The sequence below is a fragment of the Ahaetulla prasina genome, chromosome 6 (assembly GCF_028640845.1).
Source record: "Ahaetulla prasina isolate Xishuangbanna chromosome 6, ASM2864084v1, whole genome shotgun sequence".
Lineage (NCBI taxonomy): Eukaryota > Metazoa > Chordata > Lepidosauria > Squamata > Colubridae > Ahaetulla > Ahaetulla prasina.
In genome coordinates, this window is record NC_080544.1 from 2539707 (window position 1) to 2552619 (window position 12913).

The 12913-nt window shown below is 45.3% G+C and overlaps 1 protein-coding gene across 1 annotated transcript; it reads left to right on the plus strand.

Annotated features, from left to right (window-relative positions):
* The first annotated feature begins 1961 nt into the window (after positions 1-1961).
* NRBF2 (nuclear receptor binding factor 2) lies at positions 1962-9586 on the plus strand. The gene is made up of 4 exons (XM_058188636.1): positions 1962-2119; positions 3799-3883; positions 5271-5311; positions 7323-9586. Exons 1-4 carry the CDS (start codon positions 2072-2074, stop codon positions 8043-8045), a joined length of 897 nt encoding a protein of 298 aa, XP_058044619.1. The 5' UTR covers positions 1962-2071; the 3' UTR covers positions 8046-9586.
* Positions 9587-12913: the final 3327 nt, after the last annotated feature.

Sequence of the window (12913 nt, forward strand, 5' to 3'; positions counted from 1 at the left end):
TTCAGAAAAACAACCACCCTAATTTGATCAGCCATAGCCAATGGGAGTTTATAAAGCTGAGAACATTGTTAAGTAGCCTGACTGTAGCAATTTGACTGCCAGTGTAGCTAATGATTACCTCCATAGAATCTAACTAGAATGCATTAGTCTGCAGCCAGTTAATAACAATGTGCCTTTAACAAGCGAAGTGAGTCGTATTTCCAGATAAATATCTTACGGGACCATACCTGTCCTGTAAAAGATCCATCAGGAGAGACTGGGGGTCACCATCTGCAAGGCCCGGGAAGAGCCTCTTCTGCCCACCTTCATCCCTCCATAGATTAGGCTTGCTGTGGCCCTGGTGGGATCTGCCCAGCAATGAAAACTTTGTTTTGTTTGTTTTTTTAAAAAAAAGTTTATATATATATTTTTTAATGTTAGCAATCTGTAGTCATGTATGTGAGATGGCCAGCTGTACGAATGTGTTAAAAATAAATTGTAGGCAATAGACGAAAAAGGCAGTCTTTTTTTGTCGCAAGGGCATCTTTCCCTGATGCATTCTGTGGAACCGGCAGCAACTGAAGGTCAGCAGGTGAAGAAAACTCAAGTATGCCAGAGCCAAATTCACACACCAAAATTAATTATGAAGACAGAAAAAAGAAACACTTTTGCCAGCTGAAAACCTCCATGCAAGAGATCCATAAGGCAGGGGTGTCGAAACTTGGCAACTTTAAGACTAGTGGACTTCAACTCCCAGAATTCCTCAGGCAGCAAAACTTTTAAGACTTGTGGATTTCAACTCCCGGAGTTGAAGTCCACAAGTCTTAAAGTTGCCAAGTTTGGACACCCCTGCCATAAGGGCTCAAACCTCTTCTACAACAGGGATCTCCAACCTTGGTGACTTTAAGCCTGGCGGACTTCAACTCCCAGCCGGCTAGGGAATTTTGGGAGTTGAAGGCTTTGCTGGCTGGGGAATTCTGGGAGTTGAAGTCCTCCAGGCTTAAAGTTGGCAAGGTTGGAGACCTGTGTTCTGGAAAGTTCTGGGTCAAAAAACTCAGGTCTCAAATGGGGTGGGAGCAGATGAGATTTTTTCTCAGGCATAAAATAGTTTCTCAGATTAACAGAGTTGGAAGAGATCTTGTAGGTCATCTAGTCCAACCCGCCCCCCTTCGCCCAAGCAGGAGACCCTACTACACCATTTCTGACAAATGGCAGTCCAGTCTCTTGAAAGTTTTTAAGTCTGAGGTGTAAATTTCGCCTATTTCAAGGTGGTGCTTTACTCGCATGTCAAAAGAGACCAAGCCACCTCAACGTGTTTCTTCTTTCTACCTTTTATTATTATTATTATTATTGTTGGGCTAAATTCAAAGACAACCAACAAATCGAAAGCTTTTTCTGAAATGGGACACGTGTTCAGGTCAAGTTTTCAATCCAAACGTTCATCCAGGACTCCGGGATCCCAACCGCCACTTCCCCCCCCCCCCCCGCGACGACGCAGGGGGCGGCCCCGGGGAAGCCCCTCCCCCCCCGCTCGTGGGGCGGAGGGGCTTCCCCCTCCCTCCCGCCAGGGCATGGCCGCTCATTCCGGCGGCCTCTCGCTGCCCCGTCCTCCTGCAGCCTCCGGATGCGGAAGAAGGGCGACTCCCAGCAGCCCGCGCGGAACTACGACTCCCAGCGGCCCCCGCGGGGCCGGTGTTCCTGGCAGCTGAGGGGGCGGCGGGGTTTTTTGGAAGCCTGGAGGGACGCTGAAATAGCCGGACGAAGCCGGTACGGAGCCCGCCTTCCTCCGGCCCGTTTCCACAAGCAGGGCGGCGAGGAGAGACAGTTTGGAGGCCCCGAGGCCCCGAGGCCGCCTTGCTGGGGTTCCGTCGGGGTGACGTCAGCGGCAGCCGGGCCCAATCGGAGAGGGAGCTGCCGGCGGCAAAAACGTCGTGGCTTGCTTGGCGGCGCGCGCATTGACGTCTTGGCTGCTTGGCGATTGGCTGCGGTGGCGGGCGGCGGGCGCCAGTGACGTCGTGGCAGGCGGAAGCGCGGCTGAGGGGAGAGAAAGAGACGCCCGCGGGGCGGCGGGGAAGCCCGCCTGGCGCCGCCGATGTCCCCACAGCCGCCCATGGAGGCGATGGAGGCGCCGCTCAACCTGGTGAGGGCCGCGAGGAGGGTCCGTGGCCGGGCGAGCGGGGAGATCCAACCGCCCCGGTGCTTCCCCGCGGGCTCCGTCGCCGGCCCGGCCTTCTAAGCCCCCATATCGGCCCACGAGCAGCCAAGCGCGAAGGGGCGGCCGGAGCTCACGAGGGGGAATTAAAGCGCCTCCGTCCCGGGGAAGGGGCTTCCGGAGCAGCCGGCGAGGTCCTGGGCCGGTGGGCGCGGAGCCTGGCCGGTCTTCGCCTCGGGGCGGCCGGTCAGAAGAGGTCCCGTTACGCATTTCGTGGCGGCGTCTGCTCAGGCTCCGCTCTCGAGGTGCTGGGCAGGAGGCGCTCTCTCCCCCGCGGGGTCCCAATGCCTCGGGGGGGGGGTGTTGACCTGACTCGGTGCCCGCAGGCTGCTGCTCAGCCGGTGGTTCCGCTCGGAGAGGCTCCTGTCCCGGGCAGCCTCCTGGGAAGAATCCTGGTCCCTCTTTTGGGATCTATCAGGTGATGAATCGGGAAATACCCCGACAAAGCCGTTTCTTTCTTTTCTCTGCTGGGGATTTGGCACATTGTCCGGTTGCCAAGTTTTGTGATCCCTTTCCTTGTGGAAGTGGACTCGGAAATCTAAATTTTGGCCGTCCTGCCTGATTTCATAGTGGATGGGTCTGGCCAGGCGTCCTCCCTTTCCTGTCCTTCCGTCTCTGAGGAAGGCAGAGAGGTTTCTTGTAATGTTGACCGGGATGCCCCCAGCAGCAGCAGCGATGCAAGCCTTGATCGCCCATCGTCCGGTTGGAGTGTTGCGAGATCCAGTCTCTGGGACGACCTTTGGAGAGGACACAGACATTTGAGGCAAAAATGCGGCAATCAGACGCCCAGTGGGGTCACAGGAGAGGTGGTCCTTGCTTAGTGACTATTTGACGTTACAATGGACCTCAAAAGGTCCGGTTCCGGAGCTCATACACACCACTTGTGACCACATGGCTGCATTTCAACCCACTTGCCTTTATGGCTAGTTGCGGCGTTCCTCGGTCGCATCATAAGTAGCTAAGTAATACAATTGGTGCCCATAGGAATGCATTGACTTGCTTAGCCACCATGGCGTTTGCCTAATAAGTGCTGCAGCCGATTGTAAAATCAGGTTGGTTGTGTGGGTGCCTCAGTGACCATCATCTCCTATGGTGGGAATTCAGTTGTAAGTTGGAGACCACCTGTAACATCTAAGTTATTTGGGGGATAAATTTTAGCTGTTGGCGGGGGGGGGGGGGTTACTGTGCTCTTGCTTTAGGAACAACCAGACAACCGGTTGTTTATTAGCAAACACTTAAATTAGGGTTAAGTTAACAAATTAAAATATTTTGGAGCAATAATCTTGCATGAATAGAGAACGTGGGGTGTGAATGGCTTCAGTTTAGAGACCCAGCCCAGATTAGATGTTCCTGTTTCAAAAGGGGTGTGTGTGTGTGTGTCCTTTTGCTTTTCTTGTTTTACTCTGCCTCTCCTCTGCCACTTTGCAAGTGCTCTTAGCTTGGTGCCCAGACAGTGGGCATCCGGGCTGGTAATCCTTTTACCATCTTTAGTAGAAAGCAAGTCATACACATGTCATCCCACGTGGTCAATTAATCTGCAAGTCTCATTAGAGGCATTTAAGCAACTGCAGCCTTTCCTGGTGTTTTAAAGATTTGGGTTTTTCTAGGCGCATCAGCAGAGCAGAAAAGCTGACCATTTGCTGGCTGCGGGGAAGTACGAAGAAGCCATTTCCTGTCACCGAAAGGCAGCAGGTGAGCCCTTGTGGGTGTTTGCTTGAATCCTCCGGGTATCCCTCTTAGGGCAAAAGCTAAGTCAGTGCAAAAGGTGTGGTAAGTGAGATCCTTACTGGGTCGGGATATAAGGATCACAGTGAAAAGTTGGGTGGTGGTGAAGGCACCAGGGTAGAAACCAGAAGACTGGGAGTTCTAGTCCCACCTTTGGCTTGAATGGCGGCTGGGTGACTTTGGCCAGTTGCTCTCTTTCAGCTCAACTCAACTCACGAGTTGGTTGTTTTGGGGAAAATAGGAGGAGGGAGGAGTATTAGCTGTGTTTGCCGCCTTTGGTTATTTATCAAAATAATAAAGGTGGATATAAATGGAAAAAATAAAATTATTTTATTATTATTATTTATTAAATTTTTATACCGCCCTTCTCCCGAAGGACTCAGGGCGGTTTACAGCCATAATAAGAAACAACAGCAATATACACATAAAACCATAATTTAAAAAACTTATTATACAAATGGCCGAATTAAAACTTAGAATAAAACCCCAAATTTTAAAATGTTAAAACATTAAAACTAATTAAAATCCTATTAAAATCCTATTAAAATCCTATGCCAGTCCTGCGCGAACAAACAAATAGGTCTTCAGCTCTCGGCGGAAAGTCCGAAGGTCCGGCAGTTGCCGAAGTCCAGGGGGAAGTTCGTTCCAAAGGGTGGGAGCCCCCACAGAGAAGGCCCTCCCCCTGGGGGCCGCCAGCCGACATTGCTTGGTGGACGGCACCCTAAGGAGTCCCTCTCTGTGCGAGCGTACAGGTCGGTGGGAGGCATTCGGTAACAGCAGGCGGTCCCGTAAGTACCCTGGCCCTAAGCCATGGAGCGCTTTAAAGGTAGTCACCAACACCTTGAAGTGCACCCGAAAGACCACAGGTAGCCAGTGCAGACTGCGCAGGAGAGGTGTTACATGGGAGCAACGTGTGGTCCCATGTAACATGTATGTAAAAGTATGTCATTGCCATTGGAACCGGAATCACAGTTCTTACAGGGAATCAACAGTTAAGTCCGTTGTCCTAACACTCCCAGTTCAGAACGTGAAGGTCTTCTCGCAATGCTGCTTGTAAAGGGGTTGCAAAAAGCATTTTGACTGCCAAGTTGTACTTCACATACAGCTTTTAAGATTCACATTTGAAAATAAAAGTGATTTTCCATTCACTTATCAAAAGTTGCCATGAGGGAGGAGACTCCTTTTAAAAAAAGAGGGCACCTTTTGTCTTCCCTTGGGCATTCTCTCTGTGTCAAGGGGCTGTAGAAGCCCTGCCCAACCAAGGTCACCCATTCTCCAATTCACTTTAGATGGGGGGAAGGGCAGCTGCACAAAGCTGCCTCTAAACCGTATCACTATTTTGTGTCTTATGCAGCATATCTTCTGGAAGCTATGAAGTTGACTCAATCAGATCAGGTGAGGTTTCCCTCCTCAATGGCTGCTCTAGCAGTGAACCATCCTAGGTGTGACTGGGACCCCAGCCAGGAACCTGGGCTGCAGCTGACCCTTTTTTGGGGTGGGGGGAAACAGGATGCCTGAGGGGAAGAAAGTAAGCCCTGTCCAATCTGGCCAGCGAAAAACCAGATTAGTCCTTGACATATGACCTCATTTGGGATCAGAACTTCCACTGCTAAACAATGTAGCCACTAAGCAATTTGTGCCAATTTGCAACCATTTTTTCCTGAAGTTGTTGAGCGAATCGCCATGCTTGTTGAGCGAATCTGGCTTCCCCCATTGACTTTGCTTGTTGGAATTCACCTGGGAAGGTCACCTGTGGTGATCATGTGACTCTAGGACCCTGTAACCATTATAAATACACACTGCTTGGCAAGTGCCCGAGTATCGATCATGACTGCAGTAGTCATAACTGTGAGGACTGATCACAAGTCACTTTTTCAGCATTGTTGTCACCTTGAACAATTGCTAAATGAATGGTTGAAAGGCAAGGACTAATTTGGGTGAGCTTAGCACTTAGAAAAGAACAGGTGGTGGGGAATTATGGCTTACATGCCTCCCATGGTTATTGCTACAATATATCAATATCAATTAGACCAATTGATCTATTGGTCTAATGGTTAAGGCACCGGGCTAGAAAACCAGAACCTGCCTTAGCCATGAAAGCTGGCTGGGTGACCTTGGGCCAGTCTCTCCCTCTCAGCTCCAACTCAGGGTTGTGTGGTGATTGTTGGGGAAAATAGGAGGAGGAAGATGTGTTGGGGACGTTCACCACCTTGAGTTACGTGTAAAAAATAATAAAGGCAGCATACAAAAGAAGAAATAACTAAATGCAGTAGAAATTTACCCACATAGAAGCCGCAACGCATCAGGACATGATGGCTTGTCTTGCCCTTGGTTTTTTGCACAAAATGTGGCTATCTTGGAAGGAGTGAAGAATGGCTGCAACTGGGCTTGACAAGCCAGCTACTAGCAATTGGTACACTGCTGAGTTGGGTCAGTTGATTTTCTACCTGAGCACAAATATTCCGGAACATTTGCAGTCTTGTGCAGGAACTGGGCAGCCACCAGGGTGAAAGAAAGTAAAATCATTGCTTGGCAACATCAGGCGGGGGGGGGGGATGCTCTTCATTCCCATTCTTGTGGAACTCGCCATCTGGGTTTGTGCCAGCTTTTCTAGGAAAGAAGACCTGCCTTTCTCAGCTGCAGCCTGGAGGGAAAGGCCAGAGTGGGGAGGCTGCCTTTACGTGTTGTCATTGCTTGCTTAACATAAAGATGAACTTTAAATAAAAGAAAAAAAGGGGATAGAAGCCAGATTTAGGAATTAGCAAATTATTCATGTCTAGAAAACACTTGGGTCTAACTCAGCTTGGCGTTGTGGGAAAAAAAAAGTTTTATTTTCTTATTAAAAGCAACGGCTTCTCGGAAGTCCTGGGGGGTGGGGGGAGGAAGGGGAAGGGAGGGGGAGGGGGCAGAAAATGGATTGATGGTCAATGTACAAAGATGATTGAAGATGTATAATTAATGTAAGATCGGACCTGCCTGGCTACTACTTTAGAATGATGGGAAAGAAGGAAGTAGAAGAGAGAAGGAGGAAAGAGAAGAGGAGGAGGAGGAAAGGAAGGAAGAGGGGAGGGAGAAGAAAGGAGTAGGGAGGAAAGAGGAGAGGATGTAGATAAGAGAGGGGGAGGATGGTTATGGAAAGTAGAAGAAGGTAGAGAAGGAGAGTAAAAGGAAAAGGAAGGGGGTGGTGACCGGGCAGATCCGATTAATTGTATATGATGGTACATTAAATATGTTATTGGATATGTTATTGGATAAGAATGTCAAAATAAAACTTTTTTGAACAAAAAAAAAAGCAACGGCTTTGCTCTAGAACTTGTGATTCTTCGGATGCCAAAACTCATTCCACCCCTCATCCCCCCCCCTCCCGAAGCTGATCAAGGAGACTTATCCTTTTGTTTCTTGGCAGGCCCAGTTATCCCTGGAATTGCAAAGGGAGAGTCACCTGAAACAGATCCCCCTTATCCAAGAGCGATGGAAAAGAACGAAGAGGGACGAAAGGTTGAAAGCACGCCCTCTTGTGGACAAAGAGAGCGTGGCCCATCTGCACAGCTCTTCTAAGCCCACCGCGGAGGAACCCGAGGACCAACATGGAAGGCCTGCCAGCCTCAAGTACAGGCCCTCCTTGGAGAAGGAGATGAAGGGCTTCCATGGGGTCTTGGACAGGGATCCGGACACGCTGCTCTTTCTGCTTCAGAAGAGGAAGGAGCCTCCCCTGGACGCCTGCGTGAAGAGCAGACCCCCAAAGGATGACAAGATGAAAATGGAAGAGCAGGCCACCAAAATCGCAGTCCTCGAACAGCACGTGGAGATGCTGTTTGCTGAAAACGAGAGACTGAGACGGGAGAACCGGCAGTTAAAAGCAGAGAGAGCCAAGCTGCTGAAATCACCCCTGGAAAAGGAGCTGGATGCAGATGCTGATTTTGTGGAGAAATCAGAGCTGTGGGGCCTCCAGCAGCTTTCGGAACCTGCCGCCGCCGCAGCCACCACCCCCTGGCAGAAACTGGCGGTCAGTGCCGGGAAGGGCAAGGACATTCCCATCCCCAGCCTCCCCCCCTTGGACATTCCCTCTCCGGAGTTTCCACTGGTGGAGCTCTCCGAAGATCTCCTGAAGGGGTTCATGAACAACTAAGGGAGGAGGACCGCTGGGGATGGGGGTGTGGATTCCCCCTCCACTTTGGGGAGGGGATGCTGCTGCGACATCCGTAACAAGGGAAGAAACCCTCGTGACTTGGTCACTTAAAAAAAAATGCTTGATGTTATGAATTGGTGAAGCAAAGGCACTATCATTTACCATCGTTGGTAAAAGCTAAGCCCTCTTTGTTCTTGTTTCAAGCCAAAGGACTGAAGGAGGGAGTCATGAGCCACAAAGTCCTGCAGGGCTCTCTCCAGTATTCTTTGGATATAAAAGGATCTCTTATGCCATAAAATACAATAAATCCTATGTGGCACACGGTAACAATTTTGGCAGAGCAAGACACTTTCTATCATGCGTTGGATTGCCGTGTCTTTTAATCATGCACAGACGCTAGTAAACAATTCTTGTTTCCCTCCCTTCGTAGGATGGATCTGTGTGCCACACTTTGCATCCCTAGCTTAATGTGTAACGTCAGCCAATTGGGAGTAAAAAAGCTAAATTTCCAGATATTTTTTAAGGACCCAAATTTAGTTTTGCTGAAATATTTTGATTCGTTTACATAATCAGGGTGCTTTATAATGCGTTTTCTGTATATGAAACAAGCATTGTTCTAAACAAATAGATAATAATTGTTGGTGCATGATAGGAAGGCATAGTTGTCAAAGAATAAAATATTCCAGGTCTATCTCAAATCATGTATTTGTTCTTTTTAACATGCAAGTATTGCGTTTTGGAATGCCAATGCTGAATACAACAGTAGCCTGCTTTATGCAGTAGGATGTTTGAAAGTTTTAGCAGACATCATTTTGATCAAAATCTTGTTTGATCTCTATTATTCCAAAGATGACAAGGATTGAATCAGGCACCCGTTAAAAGTTCTCCAGACCAGGATTTTATTCTGAATATCAGGTCATTGAAGCAGGTGAAATGCTCCCGGTTCGGACCGGATCGCCTAATCCGGTAGCGATGGCGGTGGGTGGTTTAGAGAACCAGTAGCAAAAATCCCTGCACACCCCGCCCAGCTGATCCGGGCGATCATCAAAGGTTTTTTTTTTTTACTTTTAAAAGCATTTTTCTTCAGCCGAAAACATACTTTTAAAAGTAAAAAAAAAAGCCTCTGATGATCACGTGGCTCAGCTGGGATCATCAGAGGCTTTTAAAAGCATTTTTTTATAACCTCTTCGGCTGAAGCTGTTTTAGAAAAAATGCTTCTAAAAGTAAAAAAAAAAAAAAAGTTGGCCACGCCAACCCAGTCATATTACCCCACCACCACCAAGCCACGCCCAAAGAACCAGTAGTAACAAATTTTACATTTCACCCCTGCATTGAAGTCTCCTTTCTCAGTATTATTTGTCAATTGATCTGGATTTTGTCCTTCAGTTTTCCCCATAGCATCAACCCCAACAGATCCAGCAAGTAGAGAAATTATTGCATCCAAATCATCCAGTAAATTGTTACAAACTCCCTCTTCTAGTTCAACACCAAATTATTTTCTGGGTAAAAAACTTATAGCCCAGCAGAGAAAGTGTACTTTTTTTAAAAAAAAAAAGGTTAAATGCAGTGGGACAACAAAAAGCTTTGGATATGTAATAAAAGTTTCATTTTGAACCATTTTGAGCATTCTGGAAGCTTATCATGAAAGCTTAAGATCATGTTTCAGATGCTCAAAACATTTTCATGTTCAAAACAGCAAGTTTTACATTCAGGGGTCCATTTTATGAAATTTCATAGGCAGAATGGTTTTGAAATGGAATGCCTTACGTGCCTTTGGAAAAATGTCAGTTATTGCTGTCTGTATGCTCCACTAATTTCCTCTCCAAATACTTTGCTTTGAACCTCTTTGCCATAAAGTACATACCATTTCTAACATGTCTTCAGCCTCAAAAGGTTCAGCTCATTGTTGCAGCTGTTAGTTCATGAAGCCTATTTAAGGAAAGTAAATTAGACATATGTTTTGATTTGAGATCAATTCTATAACTCTATTCTCCTATGGAGTTTTTTGATAGTGGAGATTCGTGAAGGATAGTTGTGGGATGGGAAGGTGCTGAGAATGATGGGACAAACCATGCCAGAATTAAAAATCAATTTACTCTCTATTATCGTACAATCCGAAATTATACCCAGTAAAAACAATTGTGGAGTAAACTTTATCTTCTTTTTCAAAATATTTTGCATGACCCACCAAATTCTTATCCAAAATGGTTTGATTTTTTTACAAGTCCACCATATATGATAATAAGTAGTATCATCACAGTCACATCTCCAACATTTAGCTTGCAAATTCAGATACATACAGGCTAATTTTATAGGATCTAAATGCCATCTATAAAACATTCTGTAGAAATTTTCTCTTAAATGTTGTGCTTGTGTAAATTTAACATTTCTAACCCAAATTTTCTCCCAAGTTTCCATCATTATAGATTCCTGTATATTTTGTACCCATTTTATCATACAGTCCTTAACTAGTTCCGTTTCTGAATCTATTTCTAGCAATGCATTATACAACCTTTTAATATGCGATTGACTTTGGTCTCTAATCTGTTTTACCAAATTTTCCTCATTTTGCATGATACCAATTTTCTGGTCCTCTTTCCATCTAGCTTGCAGCTGTCCATACTGAAACCAAGTATGAATTATCCTTTCTTCTTTCATTATATTTAGAGATTTCAATTGTAATTTATCCTTCTCCATAGACAGAATCATCTCCTGTTTTTGTTCTGTACTTATGTTCTCTATTGCATGCCTGGGACTTGCCCATATAGGTATTTTGTAGTTTAACTTATATTGATACTTTTTCCAAACCCACAACAGAGCATTTCTAAGTATATGAGCTTTAAAAACTTTATCCAGTTTTTTATCATACAGTAAGTAAGCATGCCATCCATATAATAAATCATAACCCTCTATATTCAATATTTTTTCTTCTGTTAAGTTAAACCAATCACTAATTAGTGGTAGGGCAGCTGCTTCATAATATAATCTTAAATTAGGCATTTTAAGACCCCCTCTTTCACGTAAAAAACTATTGGTAGCGCAATATTGGAAGAAGGAACATCTGCCTACAATTGAAGAATGGATATTAAAAGTTGCAAATTTAGCAGAGATGGCAAAAATTTCAGCATATTTGAAAGACTGTTCACAAGAAAGATATATAGTGGAATGGAGAAGATGGATTGACTATATTCAAAATAAATATCAGACCAAGAAATACCAAATAGCTTTTGAATGAACAGACTGCAAGAATTATATTTATATTTCTCTTTATGTAAAAGGAGAGTTAAGGTCCTAGGGAGGATGAGAGTTTATGGATAGTTAGCATAAGTTTAGCTTATGATTGTTAGATGTTTGTTGTACCCTGTATTTTGCTCTGGGAAGTCGGGAGGGTGGGGTGGGGTGGGAAGAGGAGGGAGTTTGGGGGAGGGGGAAGGAGGGGAAATATTTGTTAAAATTTTGTAAAACTTTTTTAATAATAATAAAAAAAAACTTTGGGAATATGGGTTCCCAGAGAACTTCCAAAGTAGGCAGGGTAGAAAACACAGGCCCAAAAATTGGCCACAAGGGGATGCCCCCAATGAAAAGGAAATAGCCTACACTAAAGAGGGCACGTAAGTAGCAGACTTCCTGTGCTGTGGGATCAAGAGCAGCTGGCAAGAGAGAAATGGCTCAAGAAGTGGGCCAGAGATGGGGTGAAGGGCTGACCTGGTGTGGGATTCTAGGAGGAAACTTGTTTTATGATGCTGAAAATCACAAAAGTTGGGGGTTAATTATGGGGTCTATCAAGAGCTAGTTGGGTTAAAGCACAAGGCTAGAAACTGCACAATTATTAGGCAGGTTGTATTTTTGAGGATTATTGAACAACTACAGGGTTTTTGGTCAATCCAAATTTAATAAACCTCAATCCTGACTGTAATAGGGAGGTTTTGGCTTTCTTGAAAGAATATCTGTGCACAATTATTGGGCAATTATTAGTGTGCAAAATTATTACGCAACTAAATGAAAATGTGCCCATCTCATTAGTTTATAGAATAGAATAGAATAGAATAGAATAGAATAGAATAGAATAGAATTTTATTGGCCAAGTGTGATTGGACACAAGGAATTTAATTTGGTGCATATGCTCTCAGTGTACATGAAAGTTACGTTTGTCAAGAATCATAAGATACAACACTTAATGATAGTCATAGGGTACAAATAAGCAATCAAATCATATTAGGAAACAGTCAATATAAATCGTAAGGATAGAAGCAACAAAGTTACAGTCATACAATCATTAGTAGAAGACGATAGGTGATAGGAAGGATGAGAAGATTAATAGTGCAGATTTAGTAAATAGTTTGAGGGAATTATTTGTTTAGCAGTGATGGCATTTGGGAAAAAACTGTTCTTGTGTCTAGTTGTTCTGGTGTACAGTGCTCTGTAGCGTTGTTTTGAGAGTAGGAGTTGAAACAGTTTATGTCCAGGATGCGAGGGGTCTGTAAATACTTTCACAGCCCTCTTTTTGACTTTTGCAGTATACAGATCCTCAGTAAAAGGCAGGTTGGTAGCCATTATTTTTTCTGCACTTCTAATTATCCTCTGAAATCTGTGTCTGTCTTGTTGGGTTGCAGAACCAAACCAGACAGTTACAGAGGTGCAGATGACACTCAATAATTCCTCTGTAGAACTGGATCAGAAGCTCCTTGGGCAGTTTGAGCTTTCTGAGTTGGTGCAGAAAGAAAATTCTTTGTTGTGCTTTTTTGATGGCGTTTTTGATGTTAGGTTTCCATTTTAGATCTTGCAATATGGTAGATCCTAGATATGGTCCGCCAACAGCCCACGGACCTAGCAACAGAGACAGTGAGGAGGTTGGGGAGGACAATGAG

Coding starts and splice junctions, on each gene's coding strand:
- NRBF2 (XM_058188636.1), top strand. CDS start 2,072: ATGTCCCCACAGCCGCCCATGGAGGCGATGGAGGCGCCGCTCAACCTG. Junction 2,120..3,798: donor TGGAGGCGCCGCTCAACCTG/GTGAGGGCCGCG, acceptor GGGTTTTTCTAG/GCGCATCAGCAGAGCAGAAA. Junction 3,884..5,270: donor CTGTCACCGAAAGGCAGCAG/GTGAGCCCTTGT, acceptor TGTCTTATGCAG/CATATCTTCTGGAAGCTATG.